The following is a 19863-nucleotide window of genomic DNA, read 5'->3' on the forward strand; positions in this document are numbered from 1 at the left end:
GAAGGAAACCAACGTCGTCTATGCCTTCATATGCCCACTTGGGGACTGTAAGCCTCAAAGAACTCAGTATATAGGCAAGACAACGACGTCTCTTTCTAGGCGATTAACAATGCACAAGCAACAGGGCTCCATCAAGGAACATATAATCTCTTCTGACAACCAGACCATCACCAGAGAAGTCTTAACAAGCAACACAGAAATCATTGAAAAATACAGCGATAGCAGGAAACTCGACATCAGCGAGGCACTACACATCAAAAAGTTAACACCAGCAATCAACAGCCAATTAATACACAACTATATTCTACCCACTTCAAGACCCCCAACCAACATGGAAACAACAAGAGGAAGTATGGGCCAATAAGCCTTCTGCAGTTACTTCCATTTTTATGTTCTCATACCCATTGTTTCGTGTTCTGTCATAGCTTTGTCACCTCATCCAAAACTTTTGTACCATATCACCTCACCCAAAACGAGTATAAGTTTGAATGTATTTTATGTGTAAACTAAGTCTTTGAAAATGTAATAAGCATTACGAAACGTGTTCAGGCGTCAGACCAGGAATAAAGAATAAATTTTGGAGAGTTAATTTATCAATTACCCTCGACAGAGAAAAAGAACGTAAGAAATATAGAGAAGACTCGTGTTAGAATTATTAATATTACCCTCTCGGTCATAAATGTGTGTGTATGTATATCTATATAAACACTTGCCCAACTGAGATATTACACCGTCCCGCCTCCCTGTTGTTCTTGTTAACATTCGCTTCCTAGAACAAAAAGTTCCAAGTAGCACGGGCTATGGTGAGGCCGTCCCCGCCTCCCTCTAAGCACAGTAAATTAGTGATCCACAGCGTCCTTGTCATATAAATTGTCTACCACACTGGTGGAAGGACTCATCATCTCTCCTGACACTTTTAAGAATAAAAAAAGGTTAAATATTTAACTTATTAACTTTAAAAAGCAAGGCCTTATATTAGTATTAGAACTTTTGGATTTCTTATCCATCTAAAAAGTTATTTGAAGTTAAAGTTTTTGGGGTAGAAAAGAAAAGCAAGATTGCCCATTTTATTGAAATAATACAACAATAAATGAAGACCTGATTATTTTATGCAATGATTTATAAATTTACAAAAATATTTATTACTTTGAGTCAAAAACAATTTAATATTAATAAACTTTTTTCTGTCCTGTTAAATATATTATTTCTTTTACACTGTCTCAGAAAAATATAACTTTAACATAATTATTACCGAAGACTATTATAAGTTTAGAGCAGTTTACCTGCAAAACAGTTTGGGTTGGAAGGGGTTACATGAAGAAAGAAAACGTAAAATAGTATGGGCAACTTTCATATTTATACATGTAACCTTCCGTCTGCAAGCCTGGCTGAGCGAGAAGACGCGATTTAGTTTTTTTTTTTTTTTTTTGAGATATATACAAGAGTTGTTACATTCTTGTAGAGCCACTAGTACGCGTAGCGTTTCGGGCAAGTCCTTAATCCTATCGTCCCTGGAATACGATCCCCTGCCGCGAAGAATCGTTTTTTCATCCAAGTACACATTTTACTGTTGCGTTCAACAGAGGCTACAGTTAAGGAATTGCGCCCAGTAAATCCTCCCCGGCCAGGATACGAACCCATGACATAGCGCTCGCGGAACGCCAGGCGAGTGTCTTACCACTACACCACGGAGACTGATTATTATTATTTTTCTTATTATTTTTTATTTTACATTTATATTGTCAGTCTCTACTGATTTTTTGTGTTTTATTTTATGTAACTTCTGTGTCCTCCCTGGCTATCTATTGGATCTTTATTTTACTTCTAAATTGTTACTATTTTATTGTATCTGCTTTTATTCTTGTGTTTTGCTTTATCGTGTATCTTGTATCGTGATCCCTCTGCATCTCTATGCACACTGATATTGATCCTGATCAAAATCTTCTGTCTCATATCTATACCAACCAGCACATTGATCATCATTATTGTAAGTATTTCACAGCACACCAGGCTAAAAACAAACTCCAAAATAGCACCTGTCTATCAGTTTATAACCAAAATGTTAGATCACTTGGTAAACATTTTGACGATTTAAATGCACTACTCACAGCACTAGGTACTAACCTATCGTTCATTATTTTAACAGAAACTTGGCTAAATAAAGACTATACCCAACTCTACAACTTAGCTGGTTATAAAGCCATTCATAACTGTAGGCCTAATAAAAAAGGTGGTGGCACAGCTATATATTACCGAGATACATTTATCTGCAACAGTGTTATTAGTGACAGAGATGACTACTGTGAATATACTTTTGCTCAGTTTACAATTAAATCCCTTAAATCCTCTTTGACTATTGGAGCCATCTATAGATTTCCTAATACTAACATAGCTTCTTTCTCAGACAACCTAAGGAATCTTATTATAAACAACAATCTCAACAAAAACCACATCATTCTGGGAGGAGACTTTAATATTGACCTGGGTCAACAAAACTGCTCTCAAGTTGACTATTTCCTTAACAGCATGAACTCCTGTATGCTAATCCCCACTATCACCAAACCTACCCGAGTCACTCAAACATCAGCCACTACCCTGGATCACATATGGACAAACATAACAGCTCCCCTTGTATCTGGTATAATCTACGACAGAACAACTGACCACTATCCTACCTTTCTCATAGTGAACATGGACATAACACCACCAAAAAGCAAGAAATTTTCATTTAGGCTACACAGTGAATCAGCTTTAGACAATCTTACAGAGGCACTTCACAATATTAATTGGGATTCTGAATTCATTAATACCCATGATATAAATTCATTAGCTAACCTCTTCCTCTCCAAAACTCTAAGCCTCTACAACCTTCATTGTCCCCTTCTTACAAAGCAAGTAACTGACAAAAGATTAAACAATCCATGGCTCACAAATGGCATTCTCAACTCAATCAACAAGAAACATGAATATGAAAAGAAAGTTAGGATTGGCCTAGTTTCAAGGGAAGTAGCTAAAAGGTACTCATCAATGCTTACCAGTATCATAAGAAAGGCAAAACTTGCATATTATGTGAATAGATTCAATGAAGCAAAAGGTAACATGAAAAACACTTGGAAAACTATCTCTAGTATCCTAGGAACTAAACAACACTCACATAACCAAATTAAACTCTACAAGGATGGGGATATACCGTCAACTGATTTAGAAATGGCAAATGAATTTAATAGTTTCCTTTCATCGGTTGGTGCTAATCTTGCCAGTAAAATCCCACAGACTCAGACACATATTAACACATATCTCTCAGGCAGCTATCCAAACTCTCTTCTCCTTTCACCAATCAGCCCGGCAGATGTTGTGTCCATCATACACTCTCTAAAAACCAAGGCAGGGAACACCAGTGAAATTCCGTCCATTGTGTACAAGAGAGCCTCCCATGCCCTTGCCCCACCCATAGCACTACTGTTCAACAAATCTATAGAGTGTCACACCTTCCCTGATATCCTCAAAAAAGCAAGAGTAACGCCAGTCCATAAAGGAGGCAATCCGGCGGACATAAACAATTATAGACCAATATCAAATCTACCCATTCTATCAAAAATATTTGAAAAAATTATTTACAAACAGGTCTATTCCTACCTCGTAAAATTCGACATACTCAGCCCCTGCCAGTTTGGCTTCCGGTCCCAAAAGAGTACCAATGATGCAATCATTAGTCTCCTTGACATTATCTACTCAGCCCTTGACAAAAATGAGTTTCCGATTGGACTCTTCATTGACCTAAGAAAAGCCTTTGATACTGTTAATCACAACTACCTCTTATTTAAACTCCAGCATTATGGAATCCGAGGCCTTGCCCTTGACTACATCCGATCCTATCTTAGTGACAGACACCAATATGTAACCATCAATGATACAACTTCTTCCACTCTACCAATTACCGTTGGAGTGCCACAGGGCAGCATCTTAGGACCTCTTCTATTTCTTATATATATAAACGATCTGCCTAATGTCTCTAATATTCTCAAACCTATATTGTTTGCTGACGATACTACCCTTATCTACTCAAACCTCAACCCACATACACTAAATAATGTTGTGAATAATGAATTAAAAAAAGTCCACTTATGGATGTCAACGAACAAACTAACATTAAACATCGAAAAGACTTACTACATCTTATTTGGAAACAAATCATCAAATGCAATTCAGCTACAGATAGACAACATTAACATCAGTAATAAAAATGATGGCAAGTTTCTTGGCCTATTCCTAGACAAGAGACTCAACTTCAGCACCCACATTCAACACATAACTAAGAAAGTCTCTAAGACAGTTGGTATACTCTCCAAAATCAGATATTATGTTCCTAACTCTGCTCTCCTCTCACTATATTATGCACTAATCTACCCCTATCTTAATTATGGTATCTGTGCATGGGGGTCTACCACTGCAAACCACCTTAAGCCCATCATCACACAGCAAAAATCTGCTATCAGAATAATAACTAACTCTGCTTTCAGACAACACTCAGCTCCCTTGTTTAAATCTCTAAACTTGCTAAATATTAACTCCCTCCACACATTCTCTTGTGTCAACTACATTTACAAAACCCTGTTCTTAAATGCAAACCATGCTCTGAAACTCTCCCTGGACAGATGTAATAGGACCCATTATCACCACACCAGAAATAAATATCTCTTTGATATCCCCAGGGTCAAACTTAATCTGTGTAAACACTCTATGCAAATTAAGGGACCTAGTCTATGGAACTCACTCCCTAGTGAATTGAAAAACTGTAAAACTTTTGCCTTATTTAAAAGCAAAACCAAAAAGTACCTAACTTCATCTATTTAGTTTCCTACACTGAGCTTTAATTTGCTCTGTACCTAGTGGTACCCAATCTCCTAATTTTTATGTAATATCAAACAACCTTATCATTGTGTTCATTGCTGTCTTCTTTTATGTGCTAGCCATATGCTGTATTGTGACTACCAATTTTTGTCAACTACCATTCAAGCTGTCATTGCAATCAATCTTATATTGTTTCTGCTGTATTGTGCCTACCAATTTGTTGTCAACTACCATTTTAAGCTGTCATTGCAATCAATCATAGCTACCTATGTGCTTTAATATACTGTACCTATAATTTTCTCTCATCTTTTTTTTTTTCATTCCATGTAATCTGTTATCATTTTTTTGTCTATAAATTTTGCAAGTATTTACCTCCTTAAAATTTTCTTAGATTAAGGACCTGCCCGAAACGCTGCGCGTGCTAGTGGCTTTACAAGACTGTAATTACCATAATTGTATCCTCACATTCCTTATGTACATTCTTGTATATGCATAAATAAATAAAATAAATAAATAAAGTTCAAACATGCTCGATATTTACAGTCATTACTCTCAATGGTAACTGACCGTCTTAACATATATAAAACAGTTTATCCTCCATTAATGATGGTACTTACAGCAACTATTTGGATCCTAGTAAGCTTGGGTTCGTTCTCTGAGGTACGGCCGCACGATGAGTATGGGGTCCACTAGTGCGTTCTGGCTACTAGGTACGACATACATATTATATATATATATATATATATATATATATATATATATATATATATATATATATATATATATATATATATATATATATATATATATATATATATATATATATATGCGAACAAGCCAGAATGGTCCCCTGGACAATATGCAACTGAAAACTCACACCCCAGAAGTGACTCGAACCCATACTCCCAGAAGCAACGCAACTGGTTATATATATATATATATATATATATATATATATATATATATATATATATATATATGTCGTACCTAGTAGCCAGAACTCACTTCTCAGCCTACTATTCAAGGCCCGATTTGCCTAATAAGCCAAGTTTTCCTGAATTAATATATTTACTATAATTTTTTTCTTATGAAATGATAAAGCAACCCTTTTCTCTATGTATGAGGTCAATTTTTTTTTATTAGAGTTAAAATTAACGTAGATATATGACCGAACCTAACCAACCCTACCTAACCTAACCTAACCTATATATATAGGTAAGGTTAGGTTAGGTAGCCAAAAAAAGCTAGGTTAGGTTAGGTTAGGTAGGTTAGGTAGACGAAAAAACATTAATTCATGAAAACTTGGCTTATTAGGCAAATCGGGCCTTGCATAGTAGGCTGAGAAGTGAGTTCTGGCTACTAGGTACGACATATATATATATATATATATATATATATATATATATATATATATATATATATATATATATATATATATATATATATATATGTCGTACCTAGTAGCCAGAACGAACTTTTCAGCCTACTATGCAAGGCCCGATTTGCCTAATAAGCCAAGTTTTCATTAAATATTTGTTTTTCGACTACCTAACCTACCTAACCTAACCTAACCTAACTTTTTCGGCTACCTAACCTAACCTAACCTATAAAGATAGGTTAGGTTAGGTTAGGTAGGGTTGGTTAGGTTTGGTCATATATCTACGTTAATTTTAACTCCAAAAAAAAATAATTGGCCTCATACATAATGAAATGAGTAGCTTTATCATTTAATAAGAAAAAAAATAAAGAAAATATATTGATTCAGGAAAACTTGGCTTATTAGGCAAATCGGGCCTTGCATAGTAGGCTGAGAAGTGCGTTCTGGCTACTAGGTACGACATATATATATATATATATATATATATATATATATATATATATATATATATATATATATATATATATATATATATATATATATATATATGTCGTACCTAGTAGCCAGAACTCACTTTTTGGCCTACTATTCAAGGCCCGATTTGCCTAATAAGCCAAGTTTTCCTGAATTAATATATTTTTTCTAATTTTTTTCTTATGAAATGATAAAGCTACCCATTTCATTATGTATGAGGTCATTTTTTTTTATTGGAGTTAAAATTAACGTAGATATATGACCGAACCTAACCAACCCTACCTAACCTAACCTAACCTATCTTTATAGGTTAGGTTTGGTTAGGTAGCCGAAAAAGTTAGGTTAGGTTAGGTTAGGTAGGTTAGGTAGTCGAAAAACAATTAATTCATGAAAACTTGGCTTACTAGGCAAATTTGGCCTTGCATAGTAGGCTGAGAAGTGAGTTCTGGCTACTAGGTACGACATATATATATATATATATATATATATATATATATATATATATATATATGTCGTACCTAATAGCCAGAACGCACTTCTCAGCCTACTATTCAAGGCCCGATTTGCCTAATAAGCCAAGTTTTCATGAATTATTGTTTTTTCGTCTACCTAACCTACCTAACCTAACCTAACCTAGCTTTTTTTGGCTACCTAACCTAACCTTACCTATAAATATAGGTTAGGTTAGGTTAGGTAGGGTTGGTTAGGTTCGGTCATATATCTACGTTAATTTTAACTCCAATAAAAAAAAATTTACCTCATACATAGAGAAAAGGGTTGCTTTATCATTTCATAAGAAAAAAACTATAGTAAATATATTAATTCAGGAAAACTTGGCTTATTAGGCAAATCGGGCCTTGAATAGTAGGCTGAGAAGTGAGTTCTGGCTACTAGGTACGACATATATATATATGTCGTACCTAATAGCCAGAACGCACTTCTCAGCCAACTATGCATGGCCCAATTTGCCTAATAAGCCAAGTTTTCATGAATTAATGTTTTTTCGACTACCTAACCTAACCTCACCTAACTTTTTCTGCTACCTAACCTAACCTAACCGATAGAGATAGGTTAGGTTAGGTTAGGTAGGGTTGGTTAGGTTCGGTCATATATCTACGTTAATTTTAACTCCAATAAAAAAAAATGACCTCATACATAATGAAATGGGTAGCTTTATCATTTCATAAGAAAAAAATTAGAAAAAATATATTAATTCAGGAAAACTTGGCTTATTAGGCAAATCGGGCCTTGCATAGTAGGCCAAGAAGTGCGTTCTGGCTATTAGGTACGACATATATATATATATATATATATATATATATATATATATATATATATATATATATATATATATATATATATATATATATATATATAAATTGACAACCACACTATCGTGGAAATAATATTTCCTTCACTTAGGCACTGGCAGACTCGAACCGGCGACCCCACACTGTGAGACGGAAGCTCTCCCACTGAGCTATCAGGAGGCCCAATAAGAAAGATCTCCGAGGCAGAGAACACTTCCCCAACTGAGGTGTTACACCGTCTCCGCCTCCCTGTTGTTGTTGTTGTTGTAGATTCGCTTCCTGGAACAAAAAGTTCCAAGTAGCACGGGCTATGGTGAGCCCGTACCCGCCTCCCTCTAAGCACAGTAAATTAGTGATCCACAGCGCCCTTGTTATATAAATTGTCTACCACACTATGTTGGAAGGACTCATCATCATCTCTCCTAGTTGTCTTCTGATACTTTTAAATATAAGAAAAGGTCAAGTATTTAACTTATTTATATTAAATATATTAGTAATAGATATGTTGGATTTTTGTCCATCAAAAAGTAATTTGAAGTTAAAGTTTTTGGGTAAAGTGAATCAATACGTTTGCCGGTTTTATTGAAATAGTAAAACAATAAACAAGGACCTGAATATTTTATGCAATATTTTGTAAATTTACAAACATTTTTATTTCTTTTTGTCAAAAACAAATTTGACATTAACAACGTTTTTAATTATTCTTAAATATATAACTTCCATCAAAAGACATCAGAAAAATATAACTTTAACATAATTATTACTGATGACAGTTATAGATTTAGAGCAGTTTACCAGCTATATTGTCGGGGGGGGGGGGATACTATGAAGAAAGAAAACGTCAAATATTAAGGGATACTAATTTATATTTAAACATGTAACCTTACGTCTGTAAGTCTGGCTGAGCGAAAAGAAGCGATTTAGTTCAAACATGCTCGATATTTATAGTCATTACTCTCAATGGTAACTAACCGTTTTGACATATATAAAACAGTTTATCCTCCATTAATGATGGTACTTACAACAACTATTTGGATCCCAGTAAGCTTGGGTTCGTTCTCTGAGGTACGGCCGCAGGATGGGTATGGGGTCCACTACCGCCCACAAGATGGGTATGGGGTCCACTACCACCCACAGGATGGGTATGGTGTTCACTACTACCCACAGGATGGGTATGGGGTTCACTACCACCCACAGGATGGGTATGGGGTCCACTACCACCCACAGGATGGGTATGGGGTCCACTACCACCCACAGGATGGGTATGGGTCCACTACCGGCCACTGGATGGGCGAGGCTGTTAGATTATATATATATATATATATATATATATATATATATATATATATATATATATATATATATATATATATATATATATGTCGTACCTAGTAGCCAGAACTCACTTCTCAGCCTACTATGCAAGGCCCGATTTGCCTAATAAGCCAAGTTTTCATGAATTAATTGTTTTTCGACTACCTAACCTAACCTAACTTACCTTTTTCAGCTACCTAACCTAACCTAACCTATAAAGATAGGTTAGGTTAGGTTAGGTAGGGTTGATTAGGTTCGGTCATATATCTACGTTAATTTTAACACCAATAAAAAAAATTGACCTCATACATAATGAAATGGCTAGCTTTATCATTTCATAAGAAAAAAATAGAGAAAATATATTATTTCAGGAAAACTTGGCTTATTAGGCAAATCGGGCCTTGCATAGTAGGCTGAGAAGTGCGTTCTGGCTACTAGGTACGACATATATATATATATATATATATATATATATATATATATATATATATATATATATATATATATATATATATATATAACAAACATAGGAATGTGGCTCAATGCCAATAGTGACTGCCCAGACAGTTACAAGAGGAGTGTTGTCAACGCTTACATCGACCGTGCTCTCAGCCACAGCTCAGGATGGAAGCAAGTCGATGAAGAACTCTGTAGGGTAAGGCAGGTCCTAGTCAACAACGGCTTCTCTAACGGTTTCGTTGAAGACATCATAAAAAAGAAAGGTGAAATGCCATGCAACCTCTGAAGAGTCAACCAACACAACACTTGTACCCCCTATTAGACTATTTTACAGGAACTTCTTTTCGACGGCTCATAAAATGGAGGAAAGGATCTTGAAAGATATTGTTGATAGGAACGTTATCCCTACAGACAAAAATCAGAAAATACAATTGATAATTTATTATCAAACCAAAAAAACGGCCAATCTTCTCATGAAAAACTCCCCAGACACCAAACAGAACACTTTGAAGGACACCAACGTCGCCTATGCTTTTTAAATGCCCACTTGGGGACTGTAAGCCCCAAAGAACTCAGTATATAGGCAAGACAACAATGTCTCTTTCAGGCGACTAACAATGCATAAACAACAGGGCTCCATCAAGAAACATATAATCTCTTCTCACAACCAGACCATCACCAGAGAAATCTTAACAAACAACACAGAAATCATCGATAGGGACAGCGATAGCAGGCGGCTCGACATCAGTGAGGCACTACACATCAAAATGTCAACAGCCAATTAATGGACAACTATATTCTACCCACTTCAAGGGACCGAATGGGGCAATAGGCCCTCTGCAGTTACTTCCATTCTCATGTACCCACGTCACCCAAAACCTTTGTGTCACCTCATCCAAAACGAATAAAAAGCAAGATTTAGGTCAAAACTATCATACACAGTGTATCATAAGTGTAGTGTTAAGGTATACAACATTATATATATATATATATATATATATATATATATATATATATATATATATATATATAAACACTTGCCCAACTGAGGTGTTACACCGTCCCTGCCTCCCTCTAAGCACAGTAAATTAATGATCCACAGTGCCCTTGTCATACCCTGGAAACAAACCGAAACTGTCTCTATTTTCCGCTTGTTACAACTTGTAATAAAGTTGTTACATCTTGGCTTAACGTGTTTATGACGTATTAGAACGTTATTACAACTTGTTATAACTGGTTAGGAGGTGTTAAAACTTGTTCGAACGTTGTACCAACGTCGTAGTTTCGGTGTGTTTGGCGGGATATACATTGTCAACTACACTATGGTGGAAGGGCTCTGGCTGTCGTCTAACCTTTTTAAGTATAAGAAAAGGTTAAATAATTAACATTAATTACTATAGCCTTTTATATATATACATTTAAGAAACTTGGGATGTTAAATCCATTAAAAATATACTTTAGTAGTAAAGATTTGGATAAGAGTGTGTTCTATGTATGCTTATTTGAATGAAATAATAAAAGAATAAACAAAGACCTAAATATCTTATGCAATAACTTGTAAATTTACAAATTATTAATTTCCTTTTTATCAACAAAAAATTTAACATTTACAACGTTTTTGTGTATATTTATACATGTATATTATTTTCTTAAACAACATCATAAAAATATAACTTTAATATAATTATTATCAATGACTTATAAGTTTAGAGCAGTTTACTAGCAACATTTTCTGGGGGTTATATGAAGAAAGAAAACGTCAAATATTACGGGACACTATTTCTTTATTTTAACATCTTTTTTTTTTATTATTATTATTTATTTATATATACAAGAGTTGTTACATTCTTGTACAGCCACTAGTACGCGTAGCGTTTCGGGCAAGTCATCAATCCTAAGGTCCCTGGAATACGACCCCCGCGAAGAATAGTTTTAACAACTAGGTACCCATTTTACTGTGGAGTTAAACACAGGCTACAGTTAAGGATTTGCACCAGGATACGAACCCAGGATAAACTGCTCGGGGAACGCCAGGCGAGCGTCTAACTCTACGCCATGGAGACTGTTCACCTTCCGTCTGTAAACCTGACTGAGCGAGAAGACGCGATTTAGTTCAAACATGCTCGATATTTACAGTCTACTCTCAATGGTATCTTGAGGTTATCTTGAGATGATTTCGGGGCTTTAGTGTCCCCGCGGCCCGGTCCTCGACCAGGCCTCCACCCCCAGGAAGCAGCCCGTGACAGCTGACTAACACCCAGGTACCTATTTTACTGTTAGGTAACAGGGGCATAGGGTGAAAGAAACTCTGCCCATTGTTTCTCGCCGGCGCCTGGGATCGAACCCAGGACCACAGGATCACAAGTCCCGCGTGCTGTCCGCTCGGCCGACCAGCTCCCTGGTAACTGACCGTTTTGACATATATTCGCTTCCTGGAACAAAAAGTTCCAAGTAGCACGGGCTATGGTGAGGCCGTACCCGCCTCCCTCTAAGCACAGTAAATTAGTGATCCACAGCGTCCTTGTTATATAAATTGTCTACCACACTATGTTGGAAGGACTCATCATCTCTCCTGGTTGTCTTCTGACACTTTTAATTGATTGACGAAGATTAAGCCACCCGAAAGGTGGCACGGGCATGAATAGCCCGTAAGTGGTGGCCCTTATGAGCCATTACCAGTAACAAGAGATGATACTAGAGATCTGTGGAGGTGCGACTGCACCCTAGGTGTTGACACTTTCAAGTACAGGAAATGGTTAAATAATTAACTATACATGATGAGGCCTGAGATATATTGAATCAAGATCTTTCTGGATGATGTATCCATCAAAAAACTATTTTAAAGTTAATATTTTTGGGTAACTAATGAGGCTACAGTTGCCACTTTTATTAATATATTTATAGATTAAACAAAGACTTGAAGGTTTTATGAAAAATTTAAAAAATGTACATAACTATTTATTTTATTTTTATAAATACTAAATTTAAAATTTATAAACACTTTTGTTTGTATTTACTTGTACATAATATTTGTAAACACCATCAGAAAAATATGTTTACCTTAACTATTATTGATGACTGTTATACGTTTAGAGCAGTTTACCAGCAATGATGTCTGTTTAGAGGGGGGGTTATATAAGGAAACGAAAACGTAAAATAGTAAGGGACACTATTTTATATTTAGCCTCCATTAATGATAGTAATTACAGCAACTATTTGCTCAAACAGAAAAGTGGATTGCTGGATCCTAATAAGCTTGGGTTCGTTCTTGACTCACAATCGGGAATACATTGTTCGAATCCCGGGTGAAATAAAAATCCCATACTCCATAAGGGTCTGAGCGGTGGTGCAGTGGGTTACAGGCGTACCTGTTATGCCAGTTGCTGGAAGGCTTCTGTGCTGGCTAGGGTTCGAGTCTCCTGGTGGAAAAGTGTTCTAAAGTTGTGTATATATATATATATTATATATATATATTATATATATATATATATATATATATATATATATATATATATATATATATATATATATATATATATATATATATATATTGGTAGCAGTTTTTCCTGTAGACATATATTATTAAATATGACCGAAAAAGTAAGATTAATAATTCTAACACGAATTTTCTCAATGTTTCTAATATTCTTTTTCACTGTTGATGGTAACTGAAAAATCAATTCTCCAAAATTCATTTTTATTTCTAGTCTGACGCGACACTTGAACGCGTTTCGTAAAACTTATTACATTTTCAAAGACTTTAGCTTACACACACACACAACTATAACTGAACAGAGTTTAAAACAGCTTCGATTTTTTATACCTGCATTTGGGTGAGGTGACATGTTACAACAGTAACTGTTGTACACTCCTTACATTTTAAAAGACAAATTTACCATGCTGTTGCAGAGGCTTATATTCGCTTGGGGTGAGGTGGTATAGGACGTGATTGAGATGAACAAGTGGATGAAATATAATGGATATTAATGAGGCTATTACATGTATGAACATAAGCAGCTTATGTTCTTGCTTCTACCGTCTCTGTGTTGGTTCGGGGTCTTGAAGTGGGTAGAATGTAATTATGTGTTAACTGGTTGTTGATTGCTGGTGTTGACTTTTTGATGTGTAGGGCCTCGCTGATGTCGAGTCTTCTGTTGTCGTTATACCTGTCGATAATTTCAGTGTTGCTTGTTAAGATGTCTGGTGATGGTCTGGTTGTGTGAGGAGATTATATGCTCCTTGATGGAGCCCTGTTGTTTGTGCATTGTTAATTCCCTAGAGAGAGACGTTGTTGTCTTGTCTATATACTGAGATCTTTAGGGCTGATAGTCCCCAAGTGGGTATGTGAAGGCATAGACAACGTTGGCCTCTTTTAAGGCGTTCTGATTGGTGTCTGGAGAGTTCTTCATAAGTAAGCTGGCGGTCTTCTTATTTTTGTAGTACATTGTGACTTGTATCTTCTGATTTGTGTCTGTGGGGATAACGTTCCTACCAATATTATCTTTCAGGACTCTTTCCTCTGTTTTATAAGCCGTGGAAAAGAAGTTCCTGTAACACAATCTAATAGGAGGTACAGGTGTTGGTTGATTCACTACATAGTAGACAGAACAATTTACTTCAAAAAACAAGAAAACCGCCAGCCAACTTAAGTACCATCTTATGATAGTAAGTACTATCATTAATGGAGGATAAGCTGTTTTATATATGTAAAAGCTGTTAGTTGGGAGCCGGTCGGCCGAGCGGACAGCACGCTGGACTTGTGATCCTGTGGTCCTGGGTTCGATCCCAGGCGCCGGCGAGAAACATTGGGCAGAGTTTCTTTCACCCTATGCCCCTGTTACCTAGCAGTAAAATAGGTACCTGGGTGTTAGCCATCTGTCACGGGCTGCTTCCTGGGGGTGAAGGCCTGGTCGAGGACCGGGCCGCTGGGACACTAAAGCCCCGAAATCATCTCAAGATAACCTCAAGATAAGATACCATTGAGAGTAATGACTGTAAATATCGAGAATGTTTGAACATCGCATCTCTTCGTCCAGTTTACAGACGGAAGGTTAGATATATAAATAAAAAATAGTGTCCCTTACTATTTTTCGTTTTCTTTCTTCATTCACCCCCCTACCCCCATACCCCGACAAATTTTCTGGTAAACTGCTCTAAACTAAATAACAAGAATCTGTAATAATTATGTTAAACTTACATTTTTCAGATGTTGTTTACAACGTAATATATATATAAATATATCCATAAATAAAAGCTTTGTAAATTTTATATTTGTTTTTAATAATATTAAAATAAATATTTTTTTAAATGTAACAAAGTATTGCATAAAATGTTCAGGTCTTTGTTAAATCTTTTATTATTTCTATTAAATACCCAATCGTAATATCTTTTTACATAAATCAAAAATATAATTTAAAACATTTTTTTACTGGATATTTCATCCATAAGTATTTATACCTATAATTGAGAGGCTTCTATAATTGTTAATTATTTAAAGTTTTCCTGTACTTAAGTGTTTGAAGTTTATCAGGACAGACGATGAACTTTCCACCAGTGTAGTTGACAATCTATATGACAAGAGCGCTGTGGATCACTAAATTACTGTGTTTAGAGGGAGGCAGGGACAGTGGAACATCTCAGTTGGGCAAGGATTGTCTGGGTTCGAATCCTTCAAGAGTGAAGTTTTCTGTTGCATATTGAACTTGTGCGAACCAGTACTCGGGCTTATCAAGGAAATGGAGCGAACATCTATTATGTGTACAGAGTGTGAGAGAGAGGATGACACAACACGACTCCAGGTCATTTCAGGTAGTAATGAATAGAAAAACCGGTAAGATTTTTTTCTTTATTTCTTACACACGGGTAAGAAGCGACAGTGAGAGTAGTCGGGACGACAAACAACTGAAAAAAATATCCATGATCGACGCATGACAGGACTAAGGTCTTTAATTTTTCACAAATCTCTAGTAGAACATCTCACCAGACAGATGCAACAAGACTGCACAGGGATTGACGTTACAGCTGTAGTGGAAGAAGGGCGCGTCTTGCAGCGCTCTATGAAGTTGTGAACTTGTGATCCAGTGACTTCGATGGACAAGACGATTCCAGGCCTTAGTGATGATCAGGAGAAACAAACGGAAAACTGTGTGTAGCGAGTTAAATGATTGTGAGAGTGAAGAACGACCGAAGAAGTGTAGTGATCGACCACGGACGGGACCTGGGTTACAAAGTTCTATACATACTCAGCGGGAAAATCTCTCTGGAAGGATGCAACACTGCAACCCACTTCCCGGGTACTCCCAGTGTGTGTGTGGGGGGGGGGGTGTTTCACGTCCCACTTCGCTAGACACATTAATTGTAAGTGATTCTTTATCATCCTTAATTGCGCTCAACTCTTTAAGACACAATTATACAATACAATACAACAATACAATACAATACAATACAATTTTATTTAGGTAAGGTACATACATACAATAAATATTTACAAGGATTGTTTGACTTATAGGTAGAGCTAGTACATACAATGCCTAAAGCCACTATTACGCAAAGCGTTTCGGGCATGATAAACTTAACAGTCGTGTCTGTAGCTCGACACAAATACAACAAAATTATTGTTGGTGATGTAGTCCACATATTTCATGTGGACTACATCTCCACGGTGGATGTTGGCCTCCGAATCTATGATAGAGCTGACGTGCTAGATAAGAATCTATCTTCAAGTGAGTTAATCATAACTTTGGATTACCTATAAACAGTTTGAGAGCAATAATACACTACGAACCTCATCAAAACTTTATACATCTGAGAAAGTGAAATCTACACTAGCAGTTACATCTATCATCACACAAGCATGCAAGAATAGCCACACGTCCAGGTGTGTTCTTCGACCAGGTGAGAAAGAATACGAAAGAAAAAGAAGGGTGGGCAGACTGCATTTTCTTGGACTGTAGGAAAGCCTTTGACAGTACCCCATAAGAGGCTGGTGCTTAAGTTAGAGAAACAGGCAAGAGTTAAATGGTAGGGGGTGCTCCAGCGGATAAGGAAGTACTTAAGCAATAGGAAGCAGAGAGGTGAGCAGTTACAGCCCCGCTCCTGTGCCAGGTAAGTCCACTACGGGCTCACCGTCCTAGTTGGAGCTTTTTGTTCCCAGGAGCTGACTTTAAAACAACAAGAGAGTTGAGACCTTTACGGGCTATTCATGCCCGTACCACCTCTTGGGTGGTTTAATCTTCATTAATTTAATTAGAGTTGAGAAAATTCACAGGAGCCGTGATGAGGATTCGAAACTATGCGCTGGGTATTCCCAGACACGCTCTAGACAACTAGGCCACGACATGGTCAATAGAATTGCAACCTGGGGTTCTGCTGAATCCACGAAGATTTCCGAGGCTTCCACTGAAGCCTAGTTCGGCTTCAGTGGATCCCACAATCAAGGATTCTGGATTCAGATTTCCGGCCAGGACAGAAATGACTGGACACGTTTCTTTCACCGAATGCCTCTGTTCACCTAGAAGTAAATAGGTACCTCAGGAGTACTACAGGCTTTCTGTCCTCGACAAACCGAATTAATATCAAAGCCTTATTCCATACAAGGACAAAATTAAGCTCGGTCAAAAAAGGAATAGTCTGCTTGACAATCAAAAAATCTTAAAAGAAAGAAATATTTTTCAATAAAATAAATTTTTAAATTATCAATTAAGTAAAAAATCTTCATAATAATTAGTATAAGATAATAAAAGTTTTTTAAATTACATAAAATTCTGATAACTTCTGAAATTTTGATGTAAATGATAAAAAATAAGAAACCATAGGTAATTAATTTTCGAGTAATTTGAAATGTTTCTAATATTTTTGACGGATGTAGAGTCCATAATATCGAAATGAAAACTTCGAACTGCAGCCCTTCGTTAAAGAGTCTCGGTAGTACAGTTGGGTTTGTTCTCGATACACAATCATGAATTCCAAGTTCGAATCCGAACGGGACAGAAATGGTTGGCCACATTTCTTTTTGCCTAATGCCTCCGCTCACCTAGTAGCAAGTAGGTATCCAAGAGTTAGTCCGCTTGTTGCGGGGTTGCATTCTGGACGGGGTCAGTAATTCGACACTGCTGGGGGGGGGGGGAGGGAGGGAGGAGAGGACCTAGATATTTTTATTTATTTTGTTTTTTATTATATATACAAGAGTTGTTACACTGTTATACAGCCACCAGCACGCGTAGCGTTTCGGGCAAGTCCTTAATTAATCCTATGTTCCCGGAAAACGACCCGCCTAATCGTTTAACAACCAAGTATTACCCAACATTTAACTGTTGGGTAAACAGGGGCTACAGCCAAGGATTGACGCCTAGTAAATCCTCCCCGGCCAGGATATGAACCCAGGACAAAGCGCTCGCGAAACGCCAGGCGAGCGTCGCCACGGAGACTGCATAAAAGCCTAACGTGTATGAATACACTCTGGCTTCCTGTCCCCCCGACACAGTGAATTATATCCCGAATACTTCGTCGGTCTCGATTGATGAAGATTAAGCCACCCAAAAGGTGGCACGGGCATGAATATCCCGTAAGTGGTGGCCCTTTTGAGCCATTACCAGTATCAAGAGCTGATACTGGAGATCTGTGGAGGTGTGACTGCACCCTGCGTGACGGGAGATGTCTCCCGTGTCGTCGGTCTCCATCCAAACAGCCTCATATATGTAACTGTCAAGAACTCATCCCAAATTCAGATTCAGATTCAGATGTTTATTCAGGTAAGGTATATACATACAAGTGATGTTACATTAATGGATTGATATATAGATAGAGCTAGTACATACAATGCCTAAAGCCACTATTACGCAATGCGTTTCGGGCAAAAAAATGTTGGACATTCTTTTCAGGTTATTAAGATAATAAACTTGTGCTGCACTTGACCTCTTGACACAACTCATCTTCAGACTTTGCTCGTCTCCTAACTGACCTGACCTGACCTGCTTGTTGACCCAAACAAGCATTCGTCAATCTTAACGTGCTGTGCAATCTAAATAACTATTTTCTCTAATTTTATATAAACGAATTATTATAATTGTGTATATTGGCCTAAGATAGGTTAGTGTTATAAGTGATCTATATAGGGTCATAGTTATCGTGTTCCCTATAGTCTTTTCCTTAATAAACTTAACCCCAAGCTAGAGTTACTCTTAAGTTCAAACGGAAACAGTTTAAAAAGCTACCAGTTTATTTCAATATAACCGAATCAAAACTACTAAATACTTACCACAAATATTAATCTTGAAATCACTTGCTGTATAATACAATAAGAAACCACTGACAATTATTATTATTAAGAAAAACCACTCTTATAGGCCTGAGGGTTCAGGTGGTGGCAGAATTAACCAAGTGGTACTGTCATTACAAATGTAACACAATGCTCACTATATATTTACGTATAAATCAACCTAATCACTGAATGAAAAACCAGACAATAGCTAATAATCAACTGAAAATAACAGCCTTATCTTCCAGGAGCGTGCGCGTCCTCCCACGTCCAGCTCCGGTGTTCCACTAACCTCAGAAGTAAACACAGGGTTGCCAGATCCAAATTGCTAAAAGTAGCGAGCTGATGGTCAAAAAGTAGCGAATTTGCAAGTAGAGTAGCCCAATTTTTTGTTTAATCAAATCGAATCAAATCAAATGTTTATTCAGGTAAAAGTACATACATACAAGATGAGTTACAAACATATTGTTAAATTTCTAGATAGCGACAGTACATACAGACAGACGACATTCAAATTTAGTAAATTTATCTTCCTTCTTTGATAGAACAGACTTGATGCTCATCTGCTGATGACTTACCTCCGAGATATTTTGTCTGTGTTTTAATGTTTCACTGTGTTTCTTTAAACCACTTCTATGAGCTCTTATCTCAGTTCTACAAACTTTACAATATGCCTTATTTCCATCTTCTTTCACTTCAGCCAACCACTTTTCAAACACGGGATCCTTAAGCCAGGACATGTGAAACGCTTTCTGGTATTTAGACTACTTCCCCATTTTTCACTTCTTTATTTTAACACTTAAGCAAATTCTAAAAGTAAC

The 19863-nt window shown here is 36.7% G+C and overlaps 1 protein-coding gene across 1 annotated transcript; it reads right to left on the reverse strand.

The window, feature by feature from the left end:
* Positions 1 to 14102: 14102 nt before the first annotated feature.
* On the reverse strand, positions 14103 to 19782 carry LOC138366394 (uncharacterized). Its single transcript, XM_069327436.1, has 3 exons — positions 19621 to 19782; positions 15295 to 15353; positions 14103 to 14334 (listed from the first exon to the last, which is right to left on the reverse strand). The coding sequence occupies exons 1-3, from the start codon at positions 19780 to 19782 to the stop codon at positions 14103 to 14105; spliced, it is 453 nt and encodes a 150-aa protein (XP_069183537.1).
* Between the last annotated feature and the right edge of the window lie 81 nt (positions 19783 to 19863).

This window comes from Procambarus clarkii, chromosome 19 (assembly GCF_040958095.1).
Source record: "Procambarus clarkii isolate CNS0578487 chromosome 19, FALCON_Pclarkii_2.0, whole genome shotgun sequence".
In the NCBI taxonomy this organism is placed as follows: Eukaryota; Metazoa; Arthropoda; class Malacostraca; order Decapoda; family Cambaridae; genus Procambarus; species Procambarus clarkii.

Coding starts and splice junctions, on each gene's coding strand:
- LOC138366394 (XM_069327436.1), bottom strand. CDS start 19,782: ATGTCCTGGCTTAAGGATCCCGTGTTTGAAAAGTGGTTGGCTGAAGTG. Junction 15,354..19,620: donor ACAGACAAAATATCTCGGAG/GTAAGTCATCAG, acceptor CTTGTCATATAG/ATTGTCAACTACACTGGTGG. Junction 14,335..15,294: donor GATAAACTTCAAACACTTAA/GTACAGGAAAAC, acceptor ATTGTGTTACAG/GAACTTCTTTTCCACGGCTT.